The sequence below is a fragment of the Exophiala oligosperma genome (assembly GCF_000835515.1).
Source record: "Exophiala oligosperma strain CBS 72588 unplaced genomic scaffold supercont1.3, whole genome shotgun sequence".
Lineage (NCBI taxonomy): Eukaryota > Fungi > Ascomycota > Eurotiomycetes > Chaetothyriales > Herpotrichiellaceae > Exophiala > Exophiala oligosperma.
In genome coordinates, this window is record NW_015622820.1 from 1085944 (window position 1) to 1096766 (window position 10823).

The 10823-nt window shown below is 51.5% G+C and overlaps 4 protein-coding genes across 4 annotated transcripts; 1 reads left to right on the forward strand and 3 right to left on the reverse strand.

The window, feature by feature from the left end:
* Positions 1–304: 304 nt before the first annotated feature.
* Positions 305–1855, forward strand: PV06_03207 (uncharacterized protein; the record flags this gene model as incomplete). Its single annotated transcript, XM_016403970.1, has 1 exon — positions 305–1855. One exon carries the CDS (start codon positions 305–307, stop codon positions 1853–1855), a length of 1551 nt encoding a protein of 516 aa, XP_016264975.1.
* A 139-nt stretch (positions 1856–1994) lies between these two features.
* On the reverse strand, positions 1995–3472 carry PV06_03208 (uncharacterized protein). Its single transcript, XM_016403971.1, has one exon. It carries the CDS (start codon positions 3370–3372, stop codon positions 2287–2289), a length of 1086 nt encoding a protein of 361 aa, XP_016264976.1. The 5' UTR covers positions 3373–3472; the 3' UTR covers positions 1995–2286.
* A 90-nt stretch (positions 3473–3562) lies between these two features.
* Positions 3563–4757, reverse strand: PV06_03209 (uncharacterized protein). Its single transcript, XM_016403972.1, has 3 exons — positions 4438–4757; positions 4216–4321; positions 3563–4097 (listed from the first exon to the last, which is right to left on the reverse strand). The coding sequence occupies exons 1-3, from the start codon at positions 4593–4595 to the stop codon at positions 4020–4022; spliced, it is 342 nt and encodes a 113-aa protein (XP_016264977.1). The 5' UTR covers positions 4596–4757; the 3' UTR covers positions 3563–4019.
* Positions 4741–10389, reverse strand: PV06_03210 (uncharacterized protein). The gene has a single exon (XM_016403973.1). The coding sequence runs from the start codon at positions 10104–10106 to the stop codon at positions 5085–5087; it is 5022 nt and encodes a 1673-aa protein (XP_016264978.1). The 5' UTR covers positions 10107–10389; the 3' UTR covers positions 4741–5084.
* Positions 10390–10823: the final 434 nt, after the last annotated feature.

The following is a 10823-nucleotide window of genomic DNA, read 5'->3' on the forward strand; positions in this document are numbered from 1 at the left end:
GTGAGACCCTCTTCGTGGCATGAGGTTTACAGTAGTTGCTGATCTTACGTGAACCGAATGTACCTCGGCACCCTCATCAAAAAGTTTCATCACGTGTTTTGGCGAAAATCACTTTACGCGTAGGCGCGAAAGTGGCGACCGGCCTTTTTTGTACTTCCGTACTCGTTCTCGTACTCGTACTCAACATTGATGCACATTTTGTGTTTCTTCATTTTATAATAAGACTGGTGGCATCTGAACGCCCAATGCTAGGCACGCCTCTTACACATACATGATACCCGTAGGGAGTCGTTAAGATCTCACAATGCCCCTCAACACATTACGGCTCAACCACCAAAAGTCGTCCCACCCCAATGACAGGATAGTGTTCATCAAGCCTCTCCCGCGCCCGGCGGCACAACGAGCGGATTATGATCTCGCCGACACTTTGCTCCGGGCCATCGCGGCACAGTGCCTGCCCGTCATGAAGGGCCACTACCTCTCGGTGACGACGCTGGAAGAGCACGAGCCCAACCGAGAGTTCATCGGGCGCAACTTCAACAACGGTGAAGTGATCCAACTCGTACTGCGCGGTCAGGATGGCAGACGATGGAACCCGTTCGAGATGGTGGCCATGGTCATGATGCACGAGCTGGCGCACAACACTCACATGAACCACGGCAAGGCGTTTTGGGAGACGCGCAACGCGTACGCCGAACAACTCAAAGGGTTGTGGACCAAAGGTTACACCGGCGAAGGGTTCTGGGGTAGTGGGAGGACCCTCGACGACATGAGGACGACGATGGGCGACAACGGCGTCTTGACGAGTCGAGAGCTGCAGGACCTGCCTCTGTGTGGAGGAGCGTACCGCAGTCGTAGACGGAGACGCAAACGTAGGGCCAAGGGAGGTCCCGACGACGGGAGAGAGTTGACGTGGAAGGAGAAAAAGGAGAGGCGGATCGAGAAGAAGTTCGGCAAGAACGGCGTGACCCTGGGGGAGGACGAGGACAAAAGACTCGGGTTGGAAATCAACAGAAAAGGACCCGTCGGGGGGAAACCTCGGGTGGCGCAGAGTAAGCGTGGGCGAGAGCTCAGGGCTGCCGCAGCGCTGGCGAGGTTCGAGAAGAACAAGCAAGAGGTTGCCGCGTTGAATGGTCCCGAGGATGCTGATGATGGGGAAAGTACCGAGGAAGATGAAGAAGACTACGAAGATGTCGATGTACCCGAGGGAGAAGATGCCAAGGACGTCAATGGAATGACAATTCTCGACCATCAAGGGAATGGGATGGTCAGGGTATGTGAAGAGGAAGATAAGGACGATGAGAATGTCAAGCACGAGTTGAGGGAATTGGAAGGTCTAGATTACTCCTTCAGGACTCGTCTACAGCAGCAGGAACAGCGTGATGTTGACGTTGGGCCGAGCGCTGTGACTTTGTCGGCGCACGCAGAACACAACTCTCTGGACCGGGATAGCCCAGTGGAAGATGGGCGAGGTGACGACGACGACGACGACGACAAGAAAACGACATCCAACCCTTTACCTCGGACAGGTTCGGCAGTTGAGGAGGAGAGATCTAGCCGCATACCGTCGACGAAGAAAACTACGAGTGGAATGTCAGTGGTGTCGACGACACTCCCTCCGCTGCCGACGACGACGGTGATACCATGTCCGATATGCTCGCTCGAGAACCCCCGGGCCAACGCTACTTGCATGGCCTGCGCCCACGTCCTGGATCCCAAAAAGGACCCTCGGCACTGGTCGTGTCAGAGCGAGGTCTGCAAAGGCGAGGGCGGCAATCGGTATCTCAACGGTGGGGATGCGGGCGTGTGTGGCATCTGCGGTGTTAGGAGAGAGGCACTGCGAGGTGACTTGTAAAGTAGTAAAAGGGATTCACCCTGGCACAACAACGATGCGGTGTTGTTTTGCGGATCAAAACGACACTGACAGAATTTACTTTCAGGATGAGCACGACGATAATACCATGAGTGTACGAGAAATGATCAATGATATCTTGTATAATACAGTATGAGCAGTCATACCCTTCAAAGTCTCTATGATTTCATATGGTGCCTTTCGTAAACGTCTGGGGTATCAAAGTCCTAGTAGCTATCGTTTCCTGTAGCCCATCCATGCATACCTGTACATATTTCATCACAGGGAAAAAAGTCGCTTTGAACGCAGCACAGCACGGCACACTTGACGCTTCCGCTTGTTCTTTCTCGATCTTTGACTCGACTGGACACTGCCACAACCATCACCACCAATGTCCATCATCGTAGTCTTTTTCCCTCGACCAAGGTACTTTCTCAATACCCAGCCAAGGCACAAACACCCTCGTGTCCCCTCCAACACTCCAACAACCCACACACCCTCTCTCCGCAACCCTGTCGGCATCTCACCTTTCCCCAGTACCCGCAAACGGCGCAGAACCAACGCTGAGGTTTCGCCACGAGGACGTTACTGCCCGTCCGGATCTCAAACACGGACTTGTCGGCGCCCTCCAACGGTTTGGCTCGGGCCATGTTGTAGCTCAGCGTCGGCTCCGCCAAGAGTGCCTGCAACACGCGATCTGTCGGTGGCTTTGGCACATCGCGTGTCTTGAGGAGCGGATCTTTATCCAACGCCGGGTCGTACTTGTCTGCTTGTTGTTCCTTCTCGGTTGCGTCGGTTGGCTGTGTGACGTCCTGTTCCGCCGGCGCCTCGGTCGTTTCCCTTTTCACATCGACGGCGGCGCTGGCATTCGTAGCATCTACCATTTCGGCATCCTCCTCCTCTTCCTCTTCTGTAGCAACAGCGGAAGCTTTCCCTCTCGTCCTTCCCCCTTTGGCTCTGGTCGTCTTCTTCGCCTCCTTCGCCGAACTCGTCGTTCTCTTCTTCGCCGACGCTTTCGAATCTGTCCGTTTCCGAACGTCGACGACATTCTTCGACGACGAGGCGGTGTTGCTGGCTGATGATGCACCCGCGCCGCCACCCCCGGCAACAGCCGCAGCCGCAGCGACGGCAGCGGCACCGTAAACATTCACTCCCGCCTCCTCGTCCGCCAAGTAATGCTGAAACGTCCTACTGTAACCCAATATGCGACGTACGTTTGGCGTGGACTTGACTCTTGCCGCCGTGCCCGCGCCTGCGGTCTCGCGCTTGGGTATGGGTATGTGGACTTCCCGATGGTTCTCTTTTCCCAGGTCGTTCAGTCGTTGCTGTATGGCCTTTTCTTGCTTGGCGGACAATTTGTGCGCGGCTTGTGCGTTTGACGCAGCAGTATTTCCATCTCGTCCTCGTTTGCGGGAACTGGGTTGCACTGTGGGAATCGTCGCCGCGGTGTCGGGAACGTAGGCCCAGCCGTGCGAGATTCGACTTACCCCAGACACTGGGAGTTCTTCTATCAGAGGCATTTTGTCTCCGAACAGAGACGAGAGCGAAAACTTTGGTCAAGAAGGAGGAGAAGTAGTGGTGGTGGGTAAGGAAAGTCGCGAGTACAATTATTCCAAATGAATAAGTGAGGGCGGACAGAACCTGGGGAAATTTCCCAGCCTGACACGTGATGGATAGGAACCAAACCAAGTCAAACAAGGCTGAGCCCGGTTGCTTCGGATCAAGATCATTTTGCTACCTGATGTACATTCCGAGTACAACGCTCTACATGCCTATGAGTTCTGTGCTAGCGATGTGCACGACGAGTTGCCATCACAGACAAGGTAGAGAGGAATGGCATCGTCATTCTGGACGCGACAAATCGCACTTCTCTCCCACTTCACCCATCAATCAAGTTGCTAGCTCCTTTGACCACCGTCATGTATGTGTCTCCCTAGGTGAAGGCCCGAAAATACTGCTCCTCCACTCCAAGCGCAGAACGTGAAATAGACATAGAAGATTGTGGTTTTACAGCCGCTTGACCTGGCAATGAGATCATCCGAATGACTCGTGTGTGCGTAAACAGACTAGGAAACCCCATAACAGAGCTCTCCAGCCGGCGCGATAACAAGCCTTTGGTCCTCTTCCTTCCATTATGCATTTACAACACTGCACTTTTGGTTCAGATTCATTTTTTCATCTGGGCCATCTTGTTGTCAAGTTCCGTCACGTAGGAGTGGATTCGTTGCACTGCGGCTTGTAGAGCCTGTAGCAAACGTTAGCAGCTGAGCAGCCACGAGGGCACAAACGCATGCGAATAACGTGACGGGCACGCATGCATTTGCTGCAGGCGCGCTTCATAACCAAGGATGGGAGCAACATACGTAGATGTCTTCCGTCAACAGCTCATTGGAGACCTTGTACTCCTCGAGAATGTAATAGTATACCGACGCTCCGGCGAGCGTCGACCCAAGCAGGAATCCAAACAGTCTAATGCATAGCACGTGTCAGTCGCCATGGCTCTCCCAAGTTGTGTGTATTGTTGCAAAGCGCAAGGCCTTTTGGTAGCTTTGCCGTGTGCCTCGAGATTCTAGAAGATAGCTTACCCTCCTCGGAAAGCTCCCACTGGCTTCTTTACAGGGGCAGCAGGAATCTCTTGCAGCCGTCTGCTCGATGACTGGAAGGATCTGGACGGGACGGCAGGGGTAGCTCTGATCGTTCTCGAGGCGGAGGAGAGTCGCGGAATGAGGAGACGGGATGCCATAGCTGTGTCGCCGAGGTGTTTTGGCGGGAATGGATGCGTGAGGATCAAGGCAGGATCGAAAGTCGATGTGATGATTGGCAGCGTTTAGGCGATTGGTGTCGAGGGTTTTGAGTGTCAGGGTAGAATTGTACAATTTACGAGGTTGGCAAGCACATCAATCACATTCACTACCCGATCTAAGGAAGGTCGAACTGTACAGTAACGTGCGGCTTTTCTCCACCTACAGCCTCGGACACTGCCACCTCGTCTCGGGCGATTCGCGGGTCATCTCCCTCTCTCTCCCTCATTTTCTTGAGTACCGGGCTGTCCCTACCGGTACCGAACGGGACGTCTTCCCGGGACCTTTGTTAGTTGTCAGTGCCACTTCCGAGGCCATCGGATGCTATGGGTTTCGCAGCCCTTGTTCACCGCATGCCTTCCGTACGGGGGTAATCGAATTTTTTTGCTACGGATACTCCATGACAAGGCTCTCCAGCTATGGATGGGAAGCTACCTGTCTCCCCAGTCCGCAAATACATCCGCCACGAGATCCGTCCTACATGCTTCGAGGTCAATAGCCTGGAGGCTGTAGGTGTCTTCAAATGCATGAATACTCAGATGTCTAAAAAATGGCCGTAAAAGTGATGGAGCATCTTCTGCTTCTCGACTCAGCTCGGTACAAAGCCAGGGTCTTCTCGCTTCGTTATCCGTGACTGACGGAAGTTCAATCTCTTTGCCGCCTCGTGTCGTCAACGAGTCTGCTATTGCAGAGGACTTGAAATCTTGCGGTGGATGCACGGCATCAATGGTGTCTGTCACAAATACCCATTCGTGTGGTTGGAATTCCTCGGGTTTTAGGATCAGGAGCAGATCGAGGAGCTTCGCTCCTTGTATTTGCGAGTAACCCGTAAACATAGATTCTTCTCCGGTTTGGAGGTTGGTGAACAGATCACGCAGCTCCACATCAACGATTGGCCATATAGAGACAAGCTGCACCTGAGAGAAGGAGAGCGCCATGGCTCGGAGGACAAGATATATGTCTCCGCGTGTGGCCGACGAAGGTGATGAAGACGGTGTGGCAGTCAGAAGCTCCTCCAACCGTCGGATGATTTGACCTATCTCAGATACAAAGGTATCTGTGTCGCCGGCGAGTAAGAAGAGTGCGATGCGTCTCAGTATGAGCTGGGTTTTCTTGTCAGCTTCCGTACGCGCGGCAGCAGCACCCACTCCAAACACCAATCCAGCGGTGGTAGGAGCTGTCAATTTGGACACAAGGTCGGTCATCAAACCCTTGTCCACTAACCAGACTTGCCGCAGAAGTGGTAACCATCCTCTGTCGGCTAGGGAAGCAGGAGACTGGAAGAATCTGCCATCATTAAATAGATCGAGTAGGTCCTTCTTCCAGATTTTACTATTTGGCTGAGACTTAGCCATCAAGAGTATCAGCTGAAGAATGTCGATATTGACTGATTGAGGGAATTGTTTTGACCTCAATGCAGGGCCGGTGATATGTACCGCCACACCTGTCAATGTATTGTTCAGTTTGTCTTGATCTCCCAACGCATTCCCAATTACTGGTAAGCATTCGGAAAGAATGTGGATAGCATTTCCAGCTTGCATCGTGCCTTTTCGACCAGAAATAGAATCCGATGCGCCTTGCAATGACGAATCCAGACCGGTAGGTCGGATGGTGAAAATGGCAGTAAACAGCCTGGCACAGAGATCTGCCAGTTCACGGCGCATTTTCGAGATCTCGCCAAAATTGGTATTCTCCATTTTCTGACACACCACGGCAACGAACTGAAGCAACTGAAGCAATATCTGACGATGCGGCATGGGGTTTGCAAGCACTTCGCGAAGAAATGCCGTGCAGTCGGCCCAAATTTCTTCCAGAAGATCATCTTCCAGAGCCTTGGTGTACGCTATCAAGAAGGACATTAGATCAAGAGCTGTGACATCAACAGATAAACTCGATCGCTGTGACTGGTCAAGTGCTGTAGGATTTGTCCGGTTGTAGATTGCGTTGAAAGTTGCAGGCATCATGAACTTTGGGCGAGCGCCATCAAGACTTTGCATTAGGTTCATCGTAGCATCTTGCTCGGTATTCCGACGAGCACCTTCTATCCACATACCCATCAGTGTTTCCAGGCATTCTTGTGGTTCAGCATCTGACAGGTGCTCCAGGATTCTTCTTGTCCTCGTTCGTAACCTGGAGGACAGATACACGAACGATTTTGTGTCAACAACTGTACCAGAGGAATGTCTGAGAATTCTCCAGGCCCAGATGTCTCCACAGAGTTTAATGGTGTCTTGCATGCACAAAATAACAGTTAGTCTATTGTTGGCGACGGCACGAGACTGTACAATTTCGGCAGGATTATTGATTGAACCATCGGAGCTTGTAGGACGATCGGCTAGATGCGTATGCGCCCTCGCAAGGATATATTCAAGCCCTGCCAGAAGGTTGTTGATCGATCTCTCTGGATATTTAGCGATTGATATATCAACATCATTGTTGGCAGGATCAAGAGAATCGCGTTTCTCACATAGCTGTTGAAGTGTAGCAAAGTAAGATTTGATGCGCTGACAGAAACAAGCAGTAAGTTTAAGCATGGTAGCTAGTAAATGTTGGGTTGGGTAAAGTGGTACGATATTGCACAGAAGTGTAATCCATTTATCAATGTTCGAGTCCACCTTCCCAGAAGATATGCCAGAGATGAGGATGTTCATAAGCTCGTTGGGTGGAGGACCAATGTTCGGTCTTGTGAAGATCGTTTGTAACGTATCCAAAAGTTCTTCTTGTGTGGCATTGTCAGCTTCAGCATTGACTAATCGTCGCAACAGAAGAGCCATTAAATCTTGCGCGCCTCGTATGTCGGTCTCTTCAACTAGGACTCGTAGAATCGATAGTGTCATCCTTATAGTCTCCTTGTCACTTTGGTCGTTGGAAATGTTTTCCATGCACATGTCGAGCAACATGCCTGCGGATCCATCGAGAGCGAAGAGCTCTCCTTGATGGGTCCCAGACGTCTGTGCAATCGATATGAGTTTCTGAAGCCGATGGAGACCAAGTAAAGCAAGCTGCTTATCTGCGACACTCAAGTATTCGCTATAAAGTATCCGGAAGACGGGAAGGATGGACGGAAGGTTACTCAACCAGACCCGTCGAGGATCCTCCCGCTCTGACACATCAATGGTGTCCAAGACATGCAATACAGGCTGTCGGAGCATCGCCCAAGGAATATCCTCCTCCTCAATGCGATGAGACGAGGAAAAGAGCTCTGCATTGACTTGCGGAAATCGCGTGTGCATCCATAGAGTCGAGAACCGTGCAACTTGATCAGCAACCTGACTTGAAGATGGTTGTTCGCACATGAGGTCCATTATCTTACTGTCGACTAGAAGTAAGGCCCCAGATATCACACGGAGATTCCATATCTGCTCAACTGCCTCGACATGGAATTGAGGGGTGGAAGGCAGCAGAGCTTCCCACAGGCGTTGGACAAGTGCAGGAATGAGAAGCAACAGGTGCTGATCCGTGAGGACTTTCTTGTTGGCATCAAATGCGAAGAGGGCGTCCATTATCCTTGCAATGGTTCGGGTGACTTCGTATTCGCCGGATGTACTGGTCTTGGAGTGAGAGACGAGGTTGTCATAAAGCCTTTCGCCTAGATTGAGCTGACCAAAGGTTTCGAGGTTGCCGCTCCTAGAGATGGCCTTCGTTAAGCTATTGACAAGCGACCCGGTCAAGCTCTTCCGAGACTCATCACGCAGACATTGGAGCACAGCCAAGGTCAAATTGTGCAAAAGAATCTGATCAGCGAGGGCAGGTCGAACAGCCTTGACGAGGACCTTCTTCACATGGGAGAATTCATTGTAAACCGCACCGAGCTTCTCCATCCAGTTCTCCCGTGGGAGTTCTTGTGCTTCATGAACATCTCCTTCAGTTGATTTCGACGGAAGCAGGCTGATAAATGCTTCTAGAAGTCTGGATAGCGGCTGTTCGTAGGCATGGCCCTGTTTCTGAGCTCCATTCTCAGTCACGGTTGAGCCGGTGCTTACTGCCAGCATGTCGGAGATTGCGAGACAAAGCATTGGCAGATGAATGGTGACCATTTCTTCCTCCTGTAGGTTGAAATTGGAGATCATGAACTCGATAAGCTCAAAGTCATTCTTCTCAAGCAAGCGGAACAACTGGCTGGTTACAACTTGAGGCTCAGTGGCATCAAAGAAGACGTTCGCGCTTCGAAAAACTTCGTCAAAGGATGTTTGGGACGGCGCTGATCTCTGATATTGCTGTAGGTCCTGCATTGCTGGTATGAACAAAGCCTGTACGGGCAATTTGCCAATCACCCAACGATCCATCAACGAGAGCAGGATCCGAAAGGGTCGTGCTCTGTCAACGGGATGTGGAGATTGTTTCTTCAGCATCCTGTCAAGACTTCTAACTACCGAGTCCAATCCATAGGCCGAAAAGTACTCATGGCGGCTTGGTGCTGCAACACTTTTGTTTGGTCTCGAAGGCGATTCGATTGTGAGGGGTTGGGAAATGTCCGCAGAACCTTCTCGCTTGTCTTCTCTGCCAACAAACCAGGTCCATAATCGCCGATTCAAACTCATGTCCCTTCTCAGTACTACAGACATAGCAGAAGTTACAAGGACATCGAGGTCCTTCGGAGCGACATGGTGCTGCAACAAAGGGGCATTAAGCGGCAAGTGTGAGACCAGTAGATCAAGAAATCCTCTCTGAACCAGAGGCTGGTCATCTTGGAGGCCGGTCGCGAAGCAGCGAACAAGCAACCCAGGCTCAGGAGTTGTGACTGCTTTGATATGAGTATCAAGCTCTACGGGTCCCTCAACGTTGAAACCTGTCTGTGAAGAATCTTGGGAGCCATTGGGCCCCAACTTTGGAAGTTGCTTGGTCAGATAGACTAGGGCCCCTGGTCTTTTGCTAACACTCGTAATGGAAGCCAGGAACAGACTTTGCCAGAAGAATGCCTCAGAATTGTCGTCCGTAAATATCTGTCTCAGACGATTTATGGTGTTAAACGTACGGTCGAAATCTTCGCTGTTCTCCTCCTCGATACCAGGAAGGAGAGACAAGATAGTGGCTCTCAAGGCTGGCCTAAGAACATGGCTGGAAAGGTGTAGCAAGTGGTCGTCGTAAAGAGCGAGGAAGAGCGGCCTCGTGGTCAATGAAGCAAACGTGAGAGTATGAGATATTCCGGGAAGCCATATGGAGAGATCTCGAGAAAGGCCATCTTTGCCTAGCAGAGTGAAGACCAAGTTATAGACTTCCAAAGCTTTCTGATGTACGCCGGACGGCAATGACGGTTTTAGACAAAGCGCCAAATACTTTGCCAGTATCGGTTTGAACGGGACATCGGTGTCAGGCGGCGATGCTTGGAGCGCCTTTCCAAGTCGACTGAGGAATGCAATATAATCCGCCCACTCATTTGACGCGTCGAATAGTCCTAACGCTCTCTCGACACCAGCCTGATAGCGGCGAACAGCTTTGGGATCGCTCGACATTTTCAGAGTCGATGATTTTTCATCTGCCTTTCCTCGGCACCATTGCTAATTGCCTGAGGGAATGGTAAAGCTGATGACTATTAAGGCTCCATGTTAAGGGTGGTCTCGGAATGAGAACAAGATTCCAGCAGTGTTTACCGTATTTTCGAAGGGGCGAACGGCGTCGTAAGGGCGAACAATGGACTGATGGTTCAACGTGGCTCGTATATCTTGAGGAGATGATTCGAGTTGCGATATCAGTTTATCCAGGATCAATGTCTCCCTAGACATGTCGAAGCCACGGTGGTTTGACGTGGGTGATGGGTGGATGATTGAGGCAGCTGCCAAGGTGTACAGGAGTTGCACTGCTCCTAGCGCTGGATTCGGAGATACTTATTTCCGGCTGCTACAGAGGTCTACATGGTCGTACGTACATATAGCGGCCAACCGCTCATTTATATTCCCCTTCACGCCGCTACAGCCACACGTCAATTATGCTGCTCCCAACTCACACGAGGCTTCTCTAGACGGCGCCGCCTTTTAAGACTCCTTCTTTGGATACGGGGAGTACCTTCAAGAAGTTCTTACCTTCGACTTACGCGTCGTCCAATACTTCATTTATTGGCGACGCACTTTCATGGCAAATTCCAGTCTCGTCAAACAGTCTCATTTGTTTGGTTCGCTGAGGGCCGTCCTCGCGGCAAGGAACGTGGGGCGCATACGCCGCAACATCTCTGG